This window comes from Thamnophis elegans, chromosome 4 (genome assembly GCF_009769535.1).
Source record: "Thamnophis elegans isolate rThaEle1 chromosome 4, rThaEle1.pri, whole genome shotgun sequence".
In the NCBI taxonomy this organism is placed as follows: domain Eukaryota; kingdom Metazoa; phylum Chordata; class Lepidosauria; order Squamata; family Colubridae; genus Thamnophis; species Thamnophis elegans.
The window spans coordinates 98,381,253-98,400,185 of NC_045544.1; the positions used below are offsets into that span (position 1 = coordinate 98,381,253).

At 44.2% G+C, this 18,933-nt stretch overlaps 1 protein-coding gene across 3 annotated transcripts in view; it reads right to left on the bottom strand.

The window, feature by feature from the left end:
• Positions 1 to 18,933, bottom strand: part of LOC116507145 (phosphofurin acidic cluster sorting protein 2-like) — a 171,859-nt gene that overhangs the window by 12,017 nt on the left and 140,909 nt on the right. The window contains exons 8-18 of one of the 3 annotated variants that reach the window (XM_032215093.1): positions 17,641 to 17,700; positions 13,440 to 13,591; positions 9,860 to 9,953; positions 9,258 to 9,329; positions 6,507 to 6,634; positions 5,816 to 5,948; positions 4,558 to 4,662; positions 3,942 to 4,048; positions 2,640 to 2,794; positions 2,271 to 2,381; positions 2,044 to 2,146 (exon numbers count right to left, since the gene is read on the bottom strand). In XM_032215093.1, coding sequence (XP_032070984.1) covers positions 2,044 to 2,146; positions 2,271 to 2,381; positions 2,640 to 2,794; positions 3,942 to 4,048; positions 4,558 to 4,662; positions 5,816 to 5,948; positions 6,507 to 6,634; positions 9,258 to 9,329; positions 9,860 to 9,953; positions 13,440 to 13,591; positions 17,641 to 17,700 — 1,220 coding nt within the window. The remainder of the gene's footprint in view (positions 1 to 2,043; positions 2,147 to 2,270; positions 2,382 to 2,639; positions 2,795 to 3,941; positions 4,049 to 4,557; positions 4,663 to 5,815; positions 5,949 to 6,506; positions 6,635 to 9,257; positions 9,330 to 9,859; positions 9,954 to 13,439; positions 13,592 to 17,640; positions 17,701 to 18,933) is intronic. The other 2 variants (XM_032215094.1, XM_032215095.1) reach the window with 2 other exon arrangements.

Consider the following 18,933-nt stretch of genomic DNA (forward strand, 5'->3'; position numbering starts at 1 on the left):
TGGAGACACGTCACCTACATGCAGTCCAGGTGCTCTGGGCAGAAGCCACCACTGCAAACGCCTACGAAGCATTTCCAGAAGACAAGTCCTGTACGTGGCAATAGGGGCAGGGCAGGAAGCCACCTCATCATAGTCTTGTACTCACAACTGTCATCTCTCCAGATAACTACTGTATTTTTTTGGAGTATAAGATGCACCGGAGTATAAGATGAACCAAGATTTTGAAGAGGTAAATTTTTAAAAAAAGTTTTTGCACTCTGCAGGCCTCCCAAACCCTCTGCATGGCTCATTTTTTGTGAAAAATGCAGAGAGTTTGAAAGGCCTGCAAAGTGTTCCTGGGTGCTGGGGAGGCAAAAATGAGCAAAAAACGGCCTATTTTTTTGCCAAAAAAGGGCATGCATAGCCTTTAGGAGACTTGTAGAGTGCTCCTGGGGGCTGGGGGGAAAAACAAGCAAAAGTGTAGCCCATTTTTTGCTCGTTTTTGCCCTCTCCAGCCTCCAGGAGCACTTTGCAGGCCTCCCAAACCCTCTGCACAGCCATTTTTGTGAAGGGGTGGGATTTCAAGAAGCCCAAAATGCTGTATTCAGCGTATAAGACGCACCCAGATTGTCACCCTCTTTTGGGGGGCAAAATATGCGTCTTATACTCCAATAATATGGTAAGTCAGTTTTTTATGACCTACAGCCCTGCCCCACCCTTCTCCCACCCTCTCACAGAGCCACTGGGAAGGTTTCTTCTCCTGGCACATGCTCTGCTATAGTGGGGCTTTAGCACAGAGTTGCTCTTCAGGGCAAATCAGAAGAGGTTAAATTACAGCAAGGCACCCTCAGCGTCTGGAGACTGGAGGGAAAACTTTAACAGAGAATCTGTTAGAGAGAAAACATCACCAGCAAGCAAACCGGTGAGGTTGTCCCCTGCTACCTTCTCTAGCCTCCCAGGACACCCTCTGCCTTTTTTTCTGGGCAAATCTAAAATGAAGGTCTGCATTGGTGGTCTGTGAAAACATCTGTGGGTCCTATATGGAAGCTGAAGGCATCTTTGGAAACAGAGGTGATTTTGAAGGCCGGTGCTTTGCTTTGAGACGTGCAACTTTCTTTCTAATAGTGTTTAAAATGGCTCATAGAAATGAAAACATCACCGAGCCTTCAATTCAATAACAAGTCTGTTTGGGGAGGACAGAGCTTCCCTCAGTCCAGGAATGTCCCAGCAAAAAGCAGAGTCCTTTCCCGACTTCCCCCAGAAGCCTCCCCTCCCTTTGAGTAGAGCAAGCCAAAGCTGTACATACTGTGTGTCAGTCTCCCTTGACTGCAGGGAAACACAGAGAACAGTGAGGCCTGATGTACCCCACACACTTGAACTGTGGTGGGAGGAAAGACACAAACAGCACTGGCAAATCCCAAAATGACTGTCCAGGCCAGCCTTTATCCTGGGGCAAAAGCAGAAAAAACAGCCCATCTATTCTGCTTTCTCCTGGCTGCCCTGTCCTTTAAGAGCTGTATGAGGGTCACACAGCAAAACCTGACCGTGTTCCCTGGAAACACACGGAAAAAAGATCATGTGAAGTAGAAACAACAACTGCCTGGTGCTCCCAGAAGGATACTATTTGGAGGGAGGGGGAGGCAGGGAGATATCGGCTCATAATGGGTAGGCTAACAATGTCAAGTAGATAAGAGCTGTGTCACACATCTGGGCACGTACAGGTTTTTTTTTTCCTGGTTTGGCAGCATCCCAGAGATTATTCTGTTTTTAAACATATAAGGCCTATTTTAGAGCATTCACTACAGTATGTTTTGTGTGCGTGTGTCTTATCTCAACCTGGCAGAAAACAAACCAATGCTTTCCTCCTCTTTTCAGTCCTCACTGACCAGCCCAGTGTACCACCTCCCACACACCAAGAGATATGGGGATGCAGCCCTGCACCACGAAAGACGGGCTCTCTGTTGTGTGGGCTCTAATAAGTCATTCTGTTACTGAGTGAGGCCTGTAAGAGAACGAAAGGAAGGAGAGATGGAAGGAAAGAAGGAAGACTGCAAGCTGTCCTACCTCTTCTGTTTGTAGGTCAACATGGCCTCTGAAATGGGTAGCTGGTGAGATACATTGGCACCTGTAATGAACTGAGCAACTCGGCCAGGGATGTCCACAGTATCTGGAAAGAGATGGAGAGAAGGGGTTGGGAAGAGGCGCGCAGAGCACCTGTGAGGTCCAACAGCTCCTTAAGATCAGATATCCCATTACTGGTCTGCATTGCTACAGCCAATTCTAGCTCTTACCTGAACTAGGGGCTTCAACTCTGCTAAAGAGCTCTCTCCAGGCAGCATCCAGAAACAGAGTGCTGTATCTATTATCAACTGAACCGAGATACTTGGCCAGCGGGTGAGAGCCTGGGAAGGATACAGAGCATTGAAACAGAGGGAAGAAAAAGCGGAGGACAGAAACAGAATAATTTCCTCATCCTCTCCTTACAAAGTTGAGCCAAAGGTCTGAACAAATTGCCTCACCTCCATATTTCTCTAGCCCATGTTTCCTTTTCCTGGTTGGCATAGCTGCTTTGGCATGCTTAACAAAAAGGAAGGAAGGCTCCCCTGGTTTAGAATACGCCACAGCTTTTCAGAACAGGCGCCAGCGGGCAAGACTCTTACCCAAGGGCACCACGAGAAAACGGAGGTAGTTCAGCCAATCAGGAGTCTTGCTGGCTAGCTGCTCCACAAAAAAGCGCAGGACGATGCTCAGGTAGCTCTGGTCCCCTGCCACAGCCACTTTCACTGGGGGAGGCATGTGGGAGTTACAGTTACAGCTGCGGAGGAAGAGAAATTCTGAGAGGCTGCAAGTCCAGGAGAGCAATAACAAACCTCCCCCCATTACCTCCTGCTAGCACTCCCTCTAGTTTAAAGGTAAAGGTTCCCCTCACACATATGTGCTAGTCATTCCTGACTCTAGGGGACAGTGCTCATCTCTGTTTCAAAGCCAAAGAGCCAGCACTGCCCGAAGACGTCTCTGTGGTCAGGTGGCCAACATGACTAAATGCTAAAGGTGCATGGAACGCTGTTAGCTTCCCACAAAAGGTGGTCCCTATTTTTCTACCTGCATTTTGACATGCTTTTGAACTGTTAGGTTGGCAGAAGCTGGGACAAGTAACGGGAGCTCACTCCGTTATGTGGTGCTAGGGATTCAAACCGCTGATCTGCCCGTGACCCGTCAAAACCGCGGTCCACAAAAGCGCAATCGACGAAAGCGTGCATTTGACGTCATCACAGCGCGACGAAAAAAATTAAAAATTGAAATAAAAATAAAATTAAAGCAAGCCGATTCACATAAAGGTAAGGGTTAGGTTTAGGGTTAGGGTTAGGTTAAGGGTTAGGGTTAGGTTTAGAGCGTTAGGGTTACGTTTAGCGTTAGGTTAAGGGTTAGCGTTAGGTTTAGCGTTAGGTTAACGGTTAGGTTTAGGGTTAGATTTAGGGTTAGGTTAAGGGTTAGGTTTAGAGTTAGGGTTAGGTTTGGGGGGCTTAGGGTAAGGTTTTCGCTTTATTTTTACATTTTTCGATCACAGCGCAATGTTTTCGTCGCGCTGTGATGACGTCAAATGCGCGCTTTCGTCGTCTGCGATTTTGTCGTCCGCGGTTTTGTGGTGGAACCGATCTGCCGACCTTCTGATTGACAAGCTCAGTGTCTTAGCCACTGCGTCCCTCTAGTTTAACACCTCCACCCCACCCCAATTGGAAGGTCCTAGCCTTCCTAACTAGCCAACACTTTCAGTTGGAGATAATGGGAAGCTGTGCCTCATTGCCTTGGAAAGCAGTGGGCTGTGGAAAGCTGGACCAAAAGAAAAGGAACCCCCATCTCTGAAGCTACAACCAGGGTGGCTTCATGGCCCACTTAGCCAAGTACCAAAGTTCTCAGGCACATGGATAACTTGGGAAACCAAGTCGGCTGACTATACTCACAATCTCTGAATGCGAGAAACAATTGTGTTGAAGGCAGCCTGGACATCTGCCATGGAGCAGGTGGAGACCATGGGTTGCTTGTGTTCTTGGAGCTGATCACACAGGTACTGCCAACATAAAACAGGAAACATAGAGAAAAGCAGCTAAAACAAACACGCAGCATCTCCGGTGTTTCCAAAGTTCTCCTCCTATTCTTGGCTCTGTGGTTTGAATGGGAGGAGACCTGTTCCTGAGCTAACAAGAAGGACGTTATTTGGGATTCCACTTTAAATCTGGTATGATGCTTTTCAAGGCAAAATTGTGCCGAGGAAAGTCATATTGAATTTACATGAATGTTTGGCATATTTAGATTATTACATTGCCTTACTCTTACACTCATTTGATATCATATAATTCCTTAATCTGCAGAGTTATTTATACATATGATCTGGTATACTCCTCTGTAGATTTAATTGTTTTAATGTACATAATTGTTTTAAATGCCCCCTTTTTTGGGGGGAGCAATGTGCTCTGTAAAGCCATGAACTGCTTTTCACAAGTTTCCCTTCGCTTTCAGAGCGGTGGGTTTAGTTAAACGCAACCCTTGTGCAATCAGCCACCTTCAGGGCTTCCTCACCTGGCCTTGCCACTCTGTGATGTTCACCAGGATGATGCTCTCAGGCAACTGCTCATCTGAAACCAAGATCTGGTTGAGCTGATCATACACCGATTTCCGGGGCACCTGCAGCAGCAATGGAAAAACACTTTCAGGACAAACGTCTATGGAGATTCTCATGGTTGTCCCAAAGGTGCTTTTTTTTTTAAGAGGCAACTGGACTTTCTGGTTTTTCTTTGAAGATGTTTCAATCAGACTCTTGGAGGAAAAGTGAAATGTCTTGAAAGAAAAATCAGAAAGTCCAATTGCCTCTTGAAAAAGCCCCCTTGGGGAAGATATGGAACCCAGATGACACACCATTAAGTAGAAAAGTGGTGGGGGGGATAGGGAAGAAAATAACAATATATAAGTATATATTCAAAAGTAAGGTACAAAGGGGAGGGGGACCATAATCAGGATAGATTTGAGAAGGAAAGGGAACAAGAAATGATATTTAATTATTTTTGGGGTTGCAGAAATACCACGCCAAGAAAATAAAAATTAAGAGCTGGAAGAGACACCTATAACAATAGAAAAAGAAAGGACGAGAGGAGGAGAGGAGAGGAGGAAGAGGAGGGAAGGAAGGTAGAGGTGAGGAGAGGAAGATGGAAGGGAAAAGGAGAGAAGGAGAGAGGGTAGGAAGGGGAAGAGGAAGAGAGGAATAGGGGAGAGGTAAGGGAAGAAGGAAGGGAAAGGAGAGAGGTAAGGGAAGAAGGAAGGGAAAGGAGAGAGGTAAGGGAAGAAGGAAGGGAAAGGAGAGAGGAAGGAAGAAAGTAGAGAATGGAGGGAGGGAGGGAGAAAAGAAAGGAAAAGGAAGGTGGTGTCAAAACAGGCGAGGGATGATAAACAAAGCAAACCAAATGGTAAGCTATAACCCTGTAAATGGAATGACAAATGTATAAGAACGATGAATGTAAAAAAGAATAACAACTATGTGAATGTATACCTATAATTGTATATAGAGAAGAAAAATTAAAAAAAAACTTTTCAAAAGAGAAAAAGCCCCCTTGGGACAACCACGTCAAGGACAGTTCCCATCCCTGCATCTTCAAAGACCAGAAAGGTAGCAGAGACTTTGGCTGTCTTGGGAAAGCTCCAAATGTCTCTATTGCTTTGATTTTGTTTCTCCACTCCCCATTTAAGGCATTTCTCTCCCCCTCCCTCCCTCCCTCCCCATCCTGGGGGCAAGAAAGAGCCTTTCTCGCACCACAAGCCAGCACCCCGCTCACCACCGCCTCACCTGGCTGTTCTGCCGGGAATCTGGGGAGCCCTCACTGTCCAGGCTACCGGTTCGGTCACTGTGGCCCTTCGAGTTTTGCCGATCCTTGACTGACATACTGCGGGGTCGCCAGAGCTGCTTGTTCTCAGCTTTGCTGAAAGACAAACAGCAGGCGATCAGCACTGGTTGGGGAAGGACAGCCAGGCCTCAGGTGCCCAAAGGAAGTCCCTGCGGCGCTACTGAGCAAATGCCGTGAGCAGCCAGAGCTTCTAAGTCATCAATGGCTGTCAAGACCCAAAGGTAAAGACTGAAGAGGGGGAGGGCAGGCTAAGAGGTTCACACTTGCAACAGGGATTAATTGGACATTATAAACAACAATACTGTTTGTCAAAGTCTATAAAAATCTGACCAAGTGTACCACCACCTATGCTTTGATTATTTATATGCGATGCCAATTTAAAGTTGAAAGGGTTATCTGGGAAAGCATCTTAGGTTTTTGAAGTATTTATTGATTCAATTGCCTCAAGAAATCTTAGGCCAAGAATCCATGCCTGAGCCACAGCAGACTTAGGGGGTTTCTCTACTTGAATATTGGCCCCGGGGGGGGGGGGGGGAGAACCTTTTTTATACTCTTAAAAACCTCCTCTGCATGGCCAACATAGCTGCTACCTAGGCAAGATCAGCTGCCCGTTGCCGACGAGGCCTTTCTTACCTGGGGGAAACAGTGGCTGGGAACTCCGGCTTGCTTACATTGCTCAGTTGGGCAAGCCTGTCCATGCTGCTCTCCTTCAACACCGTCTCAGCTGCTCCTCCTGGACAGGAATCGTTTGCCTCCAGCTCCTGAGATCATGTGGTGATTATATTTCCAACATGCCCAATAACCAAAGAAATGACGATGCACAGAAAGCTTTGGAAAGTTTGTTTGTGGATGTGTTTTGCTTTGGAGCCCCAGAAGAATGTCAAATGGAATGGCTTGATTGGCATGCCTCTTACCCACCAGTTACAACCTCTTCCTACACCTCAATTCACTAGTCCACATTTCTATTCCCACTGCTACTACATCATTACGGCCATCTCTGTAGCTCACCCCAGCCAAACAGACAGAAGCAGAAAGAATGCTAACAGGAAGGTTGAATTATGAGTTGTTCCATAACTTTCAAAAAAGAGCCAAATTTAATTTCCATGATTCTAGAACACTGTTTCTCAACCTTGGTGACTTTAAGTCCTGTGGACTTCAACTCCCAGAATTCCCCAGCCAGGCTGGGGAATGTTGCCAAGGTTGAGAAACACTCTTCTAGAAGGTGGGGAGAAAATCCTCGACTGTGCCTGCAAAGCTGCAAGTAGTCCTTGACTTAACAACTGCAACTGTTAACCAGAATCTTAGTTGTTGAGCAAAGCGGTTGTCAAAGTGAGATGTCACCTGACTGCTTCACTCAATGACCACAATTCTGGCATTCCCGAGTGAGGTCGCTAAGCAATCTCACAGATCATAAAGCAGAGGGAATCCCATATAAGGAGCGCAGGGTGTCTCGGAGGAGGGGAGACCTTGGGCGTCCTGGCATCTCTCTGCTCAGGAACTGAAAATTCTCCCTGCCAAAAATCAAGCAGGATTTTCAGCCCCTGAGCAGAGAGATGCTCACATGCAGCTTTACCATGTCTCTCAAGGCCTTCCTCCCTCGGCCCTTATGCTCCTTGTGTTACTGCACTTCCTCTCTGTTCAGGGCCTGAAATCCCTACTTGGATTTTGGTTCCCTTTGTCTCTGGGGGCTGGTTGAAAGAGCTCCCTGCAGAAGGATTTCAATTCCATGTCTGCTTGGATTTCAGTAGAGTCTCCCTTTGGATTTGGATGTGGATTTCAACAATCCAAGCAAACATGGAGCTGAAATCCTTTGGCAGCAAGCGTGGAGCTGAAATCCTTTGGCAGGGAGCTCTTTCAGCCAATCCTCAGAGATGAGAAAGAGTCCTCTTAGCAGGCTTGCAGGTTTTCCCGCACTGACTTTCTGGGGAAGACTGCAAATGGCAGTCATAGGATTCTTTGTAAGTGCAAACTGGTTGTTGAGAAGCCAGATGACTCTCACGAGACTGGTAGCGCAATATTTTGCAAAAGTGCTTTACAGGCCACACAGCACCCTTTCCAAAACCATCATTAATTCAAACCATCATTAAGCAAGCGGTCATAAGTCAAGGACTACCTGTACAAATAAAGAATATGTGATTCCACTGTGCATTGAGATGGTGGGATGAATCAAGCACTGAACTGGCCAGCAGAATGTAGCCCTTGAGAACACAGCATCAACCCAACAGAGCTATGGACAACCGTTGTGTTTTCAAAACTCCCTTCATCATGGCGCTTCCTCAATTCCCTTCATTCCACCCACCACTACTCCAGTAGGTAGAAATGCCAGCAAGAGCTCCAAAGGTTTCAGTACCCACAGAGACTGTGGATGCTTACAGAGTAGAAGAAAGCACAGGGTACTCTTCTTCATGCGAATGCAGTATTGGGAGTAGTACCCAGAACATACAGAGTGGGTCACCAGTGGATCTAGCACTGATAAAGGAAGATTAATGCTAGAATTCCCCCAAAGATTGCCAATGTATCTCAAGGGCTCCTTGAGTCATTTTCTCCCACCACCTCTAAAGCTGCTGCTCACACAGACATTAGAACACATTGAAGCAGGAAGATGCTCAGACCAACCACTTACAAACGCTTCGTTTATGGAAGATCTCAGTTTACTGCTCTAAAAATTCCCCAAATAGTTTGTCTAGTCCCCATACATGTGGTTGCTCATGAGAAGCAATATAACAAATCACCAAGAGGAAGCATCTCTTTGTTGTGAGCTAATGAGCTTGATGGGTCAAAGCAAAAAAAATCACTGCTGTTGTGGGACCACAGGCAGAAGGGCCCCATGAGTATAAGTGGCAACGGTCGGGCACATCTACACAGCGAGTGCCAACCAGAATCCCTGCAGCAGGAGAGATGGCAAGTTTGTTTTATCTTACCGTGTTTTCCCGAAAATAAGACAGGGTCTTATTTTCTCTTGACCCCCAAAATAAGCATTTGGCCTTATTTTCGGGGAGGTCTTGTTATTTTTGAGGTGCAGAAGGCGGCGAGCGTGGTCACCTCATGACTGCTGCTGTGTTGCAATATTTTTGGGGAGGGCTTATTTTAGTTCATGTGCTCAAAAGCCCAATTGGGCTTATTATCCGGGGAGGTCTTACTTTCAGGGAAACAGGATAGGAACACTCAACTGTACAATATTTGGAAATCTGGACCCAAAGACTGTTCTGTTCCCAATGGCAATAGGTATCATTTGCCCAGATTCAGTGTCAAACCGATGGCCATTGACAATCGGAATCAGATGAGCAACGTGTAGTCAACCATTTGCTAATTTGGATGAACTGCCAGATCATATGGGAGGGTGGCAGAAACGTCATAAAACAGCCAGGAAAGGAGAGGACTCACCATAGCTGCATTTTCCACAGCAGCCTCATCTTGGGTGCGTGGGACACCCACTTTCCACTTCTCTGCTTCTCCCTAGGAGAGTGGGCAGAGAGCAAGCAGGCATGGGGGAGGGAAGAAGAAGACGGATGAGTAGTGACAACTTTGGATCCATGAAATCTTAGGAAAGGAGCAGAAGCAGGGCTATTCCAGACGTAGGAAGAACAAGCACACATCAAAATACAGGGTGCTTTCTCATTGTCCAGGATATTGGAAAGAGAAGAGGTCGGAGAGGAAAATAGCCACCCTCCCTTTCAATTGGCCACTGCAGAAACCCTGGGGGCCCAGCTAAGTAAGTCTGGTTGGCTTGCTCCTATCCTACTTCTTCTACATTTGGGGGAAAAGAAGCTCATTAAGAAAGACAGAAGAAATAAAAGCAAATGCGTGTAGCAGGAATTGTTATTAAAGCACAGAGTTTCTGGAGGAGCAAACTGGAAAGTCGGGGGAAGGAAGGAAGGATGGAGAAAGGAAGGAAGGAAGGTAGGAAGGAGGGAGCGAGGGAAGGAAGGAAGGAAGGAAGGAAGGAAGGAAGGAAGGAAGGAAGGAAGGAAGGAAAAACAACTCACAGGGCTGCCCGACTCTCGCTCCTGCCCTTTTTGGCTGTGCAGACTGCTGATCTCAGTCTGGGAACCAGAGTGAGAGACGCCCTCAAAGAAGCGCCTGCAGAAGAAACAGACAGACAGACAGACAGAGAGACAGACAGACAGACAGACAGAAAGAGAAATGAGGGAGAAGTGAAGTCACCATAACCCAAGCTTGAATTCCACCCCATTCTCTATCCCCACTGAGCACCACAAGCAAACCCATCACCAAAGCCCTGGCCTTTCAGCAACACAAAAAGATAGTTGGGAGGGGCCCCCGATCCTTGTGAGCAAAGGGGTTTTGAAGTATCACTTTCAACAGAGAAGGAATCAAATAGAGCAAAGCACTTCTACTTCCAGCTAGAACAAGTATATTCTCCCCAACCAACTAGATTCTCTCAAGTAACTGAACCTACAGAAGAAAGAGGACAGCTATTGTTCAAACCTATTGTTAGAATTGAAATGGCTGAGGGGGGAAATCAAAAGCAAAACTGAAAGGTAACTATTACCTATGATTTCTATTATAGGAAGAGAAACTAAGTGAGTCTGCTTTGGCTCAAGCTTGCTACTTTATTTTGTAAGAAATATGCCCCAGCAGCACAGCTAAAGGATAAGATCTACATTACAGATTGGTCTAACTCCTGGCTATTGCTCAGCATTAAAACATATTGCTGGGTTCAGGTAAGACTGAGTTGCATGATTTCTATCGGAAGACAAATAAGAGTTGGGAGATACGGAGATTTACTTAAATTACCTGCAAAAACTCAGATTACATAATTCTTTGTAAAGATCTTGCATTTCCAAGATCTGAAAAGGAGCAGTATAAAGTGTCTGTTGAACACAGGGTCTGCTTCCACAAAGTGGAATCACCCAAACGAGCTAAGATATTTTTTTTTTCAGATTTCACATGATACAAATCAATAATGATTAAAATATAAAAGGAGATGAGTTCCTTACAAAAGGCAGACTTTTGCAAAGAACTTGTCTCCTTTTACATTTTAACCTTTATATTTTGTTTCTATGTTTTAATAATTTACTGTAAACTGCCCAGAGTTTCTCTGTGATGGGGATGGCAAAATGTGATAAATAAATAAAAATAAAAACGAATAGCAATAGCACTTTAGACTTATATATCACTTTATGGTGCTTTATAGCTCTCTCTAAGCCATTTACAGAATCAGCATTTTGCCCCAAACAATCCGGGTCCTCATTTTACCGACCTCGGAAGGATGGACGGCTGAGTCAACCTTGAGCCTAGTGGGATTTGAACTGCCAAATTGCAGCCAGCCGGCAGATAGCATAAGTAGCCTGCAATACTGCACTCTAACCACTGCGGCTCTAATGGGATGTGCATGTTTATGCATGTATGTCTGCATAACCCCTCTACAATACTATGCAATGTCAGGGAATACCTGCAAAGGACCATAACCTCAAGGCAAGCTCTACTGAAAGACCAATCTTAGTGTAAAACAGAAGAAAGCTATTCCCATATGCTTCTAACTACCCTAACATTAACTCACTCAGATCAGACTGACAGTTTTTCAAAGATGGAAACATCCATCTGGGCAAATAGATTTCTGATGGAGCTAATTTCAAGGATATTGTCTTAAAAGTGTCATCTCAAATACACAAAAGCCGATCTTGGGGCTTATAAAAAAAAAGCATTACTATATCACTAAATGTACTGAACAGATAATTTTTCTCAATGGAAAATACCCTCCCCCTTTTCTCAAGTCACGGATGAACTGCAGAACATTCTCAAACTTACAGGACAAACGCAACCTTCTTTGTGGATTAATCTGCAAGGCCATTTTCCTGGAGATTTGAGGTGTTCATTATGAACCTCCATTATCTATGCTTCAAATGTGATACAGATAAGAATATTCCTAGCGATTTGTCTACCATTAATGAAATAAATTTACAGGAAGTTGTGCAGATATGACCTTCAGGAACGAGGATAACCTTTTCTAAAACGTTTGCTGCCTTGGAAGAAACAGGCATGGCACAACTGGAGTGTTGTGGCCCACCAGTGGCCAGTAGAGCTGGCAGCAAATTCAGACAGTGAGGAGGTTGGGGAGGAACATGGACTAGTCCTGGAATCTGGGGAAGGCTCTGATGAGGGCTCTGTGTCGGAGGCAGAGAGGGGGCCAGTTATCAGCTGTTGTCAGAGTCAGACAGCATTGAGGCAGATGAACAGCTGGAGCCTGTTCCCAGTGTGCGCATGCGCAGAGTTGCCAGACAAAGGGAACAGCTAAAGAACAGGGGTTGACTTGGGAGTAAGGCCATAGGTGGACGATGAATAGCCCCTCCCAGAGGAAATAAAAGAGGAGCAGAAGGGGAGTGGAGTTTGCAGGAGACAATTAGTTCGTTTAATTGGTTCATGGCTCTCCAAGACTCCTTGCCAAGTTTTGCAGATATCGGCCTGGCAGCTCTCCAAGCCAGATAAGGTCTGTGACTGTAAATCCTCCCTTGAAAGACTTTGTTAAATGTGAATGAGAAGAATTCACAGTAAATTAATAAAAGGGGTTTTTGTCTCGACAAGGAGTTTGTTTTATGCTCTTGGGAAGCCTAGGTTAGAATATGGAGAAGCTCCAAGGAAGGAATAGCCCCGTTTCCTGTTTTGTAAGCAACCAGTCAGATATTCCCCCAAAGTTTTTTCTACCATAAAAAAAATAAACATTGAGCGTCGTCTTCTGACTGTGCTGGACCACAATTCCCAAGCACCAGAGTTACAGCTGAACCCATCTGTAGACCACCTGGTGAGAAAAGTCTGCTTATCCTTTTCAGTAAGAAAATATTCCATTCCATCTAGGCTCTGATTGTTCACTGCACTGTTCCCAATAGTTCCCAACTAAGAGATACAGATTAACTGTAGACCTATTCCATCTCTCAGATTATCACTAAATCCTCCTCATGATTAATAAAGTTGGACACCTGTCCCTGTGAAAGAAAAACCATGTGAAAACACTGAAAGAGATAGTCCACTGCTTCCTCAGGCAAGCACTAAAATACAAAATTCACCCCCCGTCTCTCTCTCTCTCCCCCTCCCTCCCTCCCTCCCTCCCTCTCTCTTCCCTCCCTCTCTCTTCTACCCTCTCATTTGCAAGGCAGACTCAGCATAATTGCCCCAGGGGAGCTTGGCTACTTCATCAATCCCTGCTGGTCTGTTGTGGCTTACGCAGGGCTCTTTTATTAGCCTGTCACATTTAAGGTCAGCCTCAAGCTATCCCCATCTATCACCAAATTACTTTATGATCCCAAGTCTCCCTTTTCCCGGCAAATGAATCACAAATGCGGAAACTGTGTCTTGCAAGTCGTCAGCCCAGCTGCATTGAGGTGGAAGGAAAATCAGGGCTGCCGTCCCAAATATGGCTCTCTGGGACTGAGCCTCAATTCGGGCTTGCTTTGGAGTAGACGTGCAAAGGATTCCTGGCTGGGCGTGGAGTTACTTGAATTTTGGAGACAATGTTGAGAGGCTGAAATCCAAAGGAAAGCTTTGCAGGACAAATATTTCCTGCTACAGTTCATCAAGCCAGACTCAGTGGCTTTTCATCTGAGCTCTTACCTCAAAGTTGGCTTAGGTGTGCTATGAACACTTTCATTATCTTCAATCTCAGGGCCGCTGTCACTGTTGTTGCATTCCTCAAGGCTGTCATAGAGCAGGCCCAGGTCTTCCTCCACTTCTTGGGTCTGATCCACTGGGTCAGAATCCAAAACCTGGAAATCACAAACGACAGTGAGGAAGAAAATGATACTGCAACACAAAGTACTAATTTCATCCATTACTTCATGGTTTCTTTTTTTCCTGTTTTTATTACATATAAAAAGCCATACCCAAAATTAAAATTCTCCTTGCCACTGCAGTAGCGTAAATGCGCCATCTTCAGGCTGGTGTTTTCGGCTTCGCGTTTATGTGAGAAAAGCGTGGTCGGAGCTACCGTCTTTCTATAAATCTTGGTGGGGGGCTGTGGAGTGCTGGCTTTGTTTCAGTAAGTGGATTGATTGGCTGTGTAGTTGTATCATGATTGGTAGATTGGTGCTGATTGGTGCTGGCTGTGTGTCGGTTGTTGTTTTGTGTTGTAACAACCTGGGTGGTGAGTGGGGCTTGTTTGTTGACTAGGGCTGGTTTCCAGATGTCTGGTAGGCAGGAGGTATCATCACATTTATTCATGTTGTGGGGGTGTTTCTCTATTTAGATAGCTTCCATAATTATTCTCTTGTTGAAGTGTTCAGTTTTGGAGATTAATTTGGTTCCTTCAAAATTAATTTCATGTCCTGTAGCTTTAAGGTGCTAGAAAAGGGAGGAAGCTTTTTTCTTACTGCGTTCTTGTGTTCTGTGATGTGTGCATTTATTCTCCTGTTCGTTTGTCCTATGTATGTTGCAGGGCAGGTTTTGCATGGTATTTCATAGACTCCTTGGCTTTCCAGCTGGATTTTGTCTTTGGGGTTTCTTTTCTTTTTTTTTTCTCACACAAACATGAAGCCGAAAACATCAGCCTGAAGATGGCGAGTGAGACTTCGCCGAAACGTTGACAAGACAATCTCAATCTTACACAGGAAAACACCCGAATACAACAAGACCAGTATACCTACACCTGTTAAATATATCACTATGAAATTTATCACTATGAAGTCATTTTTTAAAAAAAGAAATAGAGTGTATTCAGGTTTTTATAACAACACTAGCTGATAACCCAGCGTTGCCCAGGTATTTATTTATAGGGGGGGGAAGGGTGAATATCTGGACCAAATGTAATTTCTAATGTTGGATTTTCCCCCTTACCAGCAGGAACCCCCCTTGTGGAGTACTGTGAAGCCTTTACCATGGCAACTCCACTGTGCTGTACAGTAGAAGCCATTTTACGGCAGTACAATAGAAGTCATTTTAAGGCACAACAGGCTGCCTCTCAACAGAACACACACCCCAAGAGGTGTTAGGGGCATCTTACCCCCCACAGTATTTTTTTTCCAGAGAGTAAAGTCATCTGTGTACCAAATTTGGTTAAAATTGCTCGAGGCATTCCAGAGTTATGCTGGAACATATGCACTACACACACAGCCATTTATACATATATAGATTTGTAATTCAGGGCTTACATATATTTATCCATTTCAAGTAATGGTGCATTTATCCTATATCACATGAGGGTATAGTAGTCTAGAGATGAATGTGTGTTGGAGGAAAAAAGAGAAAGAGACTCTTAATTTTAGAGTCATCTGAATACTTTTTGAGTCTCTCACATTAATAATCATAAAGCAGGAATGGACAATTTAAAAAAAACTGTGGTCCACAAACCATAACTTAGTTCCCTGATCATTCAGAGGTTATAGCAAGCCACTTATGAAGGGATAGACTTTTTTTTTTTTTACACGTTTGGGAAATTACGGCAGAAATGGGAACAGGCCTCTGCAGAGCAACTAATGTAGTGGACTATGATTTATAAAAGCTCACGAGAAAAATCTTTAAAGTGCCCAGAATTCTTTGTTGGTTTTGCTGAAAAAGTCTAACATAACTATAGCTCTCTAGAAGCTCTTAAAAGAAAAAGGAAGAAATAGTTTGTTCTCTAAGTGTATGAATCTTAGACACTCTATATTTTGAAAGTGATCAAGTGGTTAACATAAGCTTTTATGCCAGGGGTCTCCAACCTTGGCAACTTAAAGCCTGGAGGACTTGAACTCAACTTCAAAGCTAGCTGGGGAATTCTGGGAGTTGAAGTCCTCCAGGTTTAGAGTTACCAAGGTTGGAGACCCCTGCTTTATGCTATACAATAACACCTCTGATCCTGAAGGAGCCCCCCCCCCCCCCCAAAGCTACCCAGCTCAACATCCTCTGCTTAACACTTCATCGTGGAAGGCTTTATAAAATAGAGACACAGCGAGAGTAATTGCATGCAGAAGCTTAAACCAGGCCATCAGGTTGGGGGGAAAAGAGTGCTCCCTCCTCCTGAAAAACTTGGAAATTAAGTCCTACGGGATCAAAGTTTTATCTCGATGACCAAAGCAGAGGATTTGCTTTACAGTCTGCAGCATCAGGCAAAACTAAATTAATTAAAGCCAAATTACAGAATCACTAATAAGCAAATAATTCTGGGAAAATGTTTTTCTACTCTCCTGAGATGGTGTATATACTAGTGTACATAGAGCATGTCTCCTAATGCTCTGGGATCAAAGGAGCACTTTTAAGTAACTCAGAACCAGATTACGCTGCATGCTTTCCCTTTCCTGGGTTGCAACCTATACCCAAGTGCTGCCAGCTGTTATGAAATAAATGAAATGCAGGGGAAGGGGGCTGCCCCCACCCACATCTGTCAACATTTTTAGTCAATCAAACCTTTCAAATTTTGATGACCTAAGGCCAGCCCAGGAACCAAAGCGGAAAGGATAATAAATACTATAATAAGGAGTAGCACTTTGGCTATTGGATGGTTTGCACCCAATTTTGGGGGGAGGTCTGCTGGAGAAGGCATTAAAACAGCATGTTAATGGCACTGATTTCTATTACTGTTGCGGCAAGCTGTGAATGTGAAATGAAGACAGTAAAAAATATTAACCTGGGGGGAAGGGGGGGATCATAAGTGGAAATAGCAAGCAATATAGCATCCTTCAAGGATGGGAGGAGACTTAATCCTCTCGTGCATGAAAAATGAAGTAGAAACTAGTGCACTGAAAAATCCTTACAGTACATTCAGAAAGGGGTGGAGAAATCTGTGGCCCTCCAGAACTTATCAGATTCCAATTTGCATCAACACAAATGGTCACCATGATCAAAGATGGGAGCTGCAGACTGCAGCATCTGAAGGCCACAGGAGTCTTCCCATCTACTGCACTGGCTGCTGCATTTGATGCAATGAAAGCACATTGAATTAGAGCAAGCAAATGCAGGGATCTCTTTGGTGGGATTCTACTGCATTTCTGGTGTGGCCATGCAAGCACCTTGGCCATAAGAGCCAATTACAGTTTCTGCAGCAGATACTCCTACAAGAAATTAATTGCAGGGTAATTTCTACTAAATATGATTAACTAAAAATAAACTATATTTCTACAAACTATATCAAACTAAGCTTTGTCCATGCTAACAGTTGCTAAGATACCCAATGCTCTGCTCTGAGACATACATGCACTTCATTCATTAGAATAACAAATTATGTTGTAGTGGTATTTTAGTCGGTCTAAAATAACCTTTTACATTTATGGTGTAAATAGCCCAGGTAAGCTAGAAATAAATAAATAAATAAAAACATCTTGGGGGAAAAATGAATCTGCCACAGAACTGAATATAAGATGGAGAACATTATTCTTTTTTAAGATTCTACTTACAGACTCCATCCAAAAGTTGGGTTTCTCTTAGCATAAAATATTAACATGTAAATAATGGATTAGACTATAATGTTTCACTTTAAGTTATATTTCATATTGTGCTTATCACTGACACTAATATTCGTTTCTCAGCCTTCTGGCTAAGATCAAGTGTGATTTAATTAATCTTATGATGGATGTAAATCTCTTATTTGCTTGCTTTGTGCTTTTCCTTCTCCTTCTCTTTAGGTTTATGATTTTCCTCTTTTAAAATGTTCAGCAAAAATGTTCAAAAAATATTGAGTGAAGAAGGAAAATAGTCTGCCTCCACATCTATCGGAAATCAATTTCCTTCTTTTTTTTGTTTTTGTTTTCTTTTTTTTTTTAATTTTTCCCTCCCTCCCCCACCCTCTTTCCTCCTCCCCCTCCCTCCCGCGCGCCTGTGACTCAGTGGAAATCAATTTCCTTACCTCATCTGTCACTTTAAACCTCTTCAGCAAGGCAACAAATTTCTGCTTGAAGTTGGGTTGCTAAAATATAATAAAAGAGGAAACAGATTTAGTAAAAAAGGGAGAGTCTTCCTTTGCTACCTCCCTTTAGCTGAACTACAACACATTCTGTAATTGTCCCACCTTGCCATTTCTTCCCTAGCAGAACTAAAACATTGAGCCGAGGTGGCGCAGTGGTTAGGGTGCAGGCCACTTCAGCTGACTGTTATCTGCAGTTCAGCGGTTCTAATCTCACCGGCTCAAGGTTGACTCAGCCTTCCATCCTTCCGAGGTGGGTGAAATGAGGACCCAGACTGTGGGGGTGATATGCTGACTCTGTAAATTGCTTAGAGAGGGCTGAAAGCCCTATGAAGCGGTATATAAGTCGAACTGCTATTGCTATTGCTATTGTCCAAACACTGAAGCCAAAATGATCTATGAGCAGCCCAATTTCCCCCAATTTCCAAAGGGAGAGGATGAGCAACCCCTTGTGAATAGCAACATCAGTGTCAGCTTCTTTCTCAGGAGCTAACCTCTCCTGATTCCCAAGGCAGAGATGGTCAGCATCTTCCATTCATTTGTCTAATCATTTGTGGATTTAATCAGGAGCAGCAGGAGCGGCGGAACTTAAGATGAAAAAGGAAAGAGCAGTAGTTGGAGTCACTGCGCTGCAAAGGGGGAACCCCAGCTATTGCTGCCAACTGCTGAATGTGGATGCCTATTAAGTATGGTCTTTTCATCCCAACAGCTTCCTATTTAGAAGTTACTGCTCTTATGCATGTTGTAACACATATTCACGGAATCACAGAACTGTAGAATTGGAAGGAACTTTGAACATCTCGTCCAGGGGTCTTCAATCTTGGCAACTTTAAGACATGTGGACTTCAACTCAACTTCAACTTCAAAGCTGGCTGGAGAATTCTGGGAGTTGAAGTCCACAAGTCCTAAAGTTGCCAAGTTTGGGGACCCCTGATCTAGTCCAACCTCTACTTCTATAGGAATGGACTACAATGACTTTCCATCCAACATAAATGTAAACATCTTCAGTGAAGTCCATCACATTTGAAGGCAGTCAACTCCCATGTCAAATAGCCCTTACCATTAAGACATTTTTCCTGATGTCCAGTTGAAATCTACTTCCTTGTAATTTAAACCCATTGTTTCTTATCCTGTATTATGAAACAAATCAATCCCATCTTCTATGTGATAGGTTTAGTAATATCAGATGAAATGCATGTGGATATCCTGAGCATGAATATAGCTTTCATAGCAAAA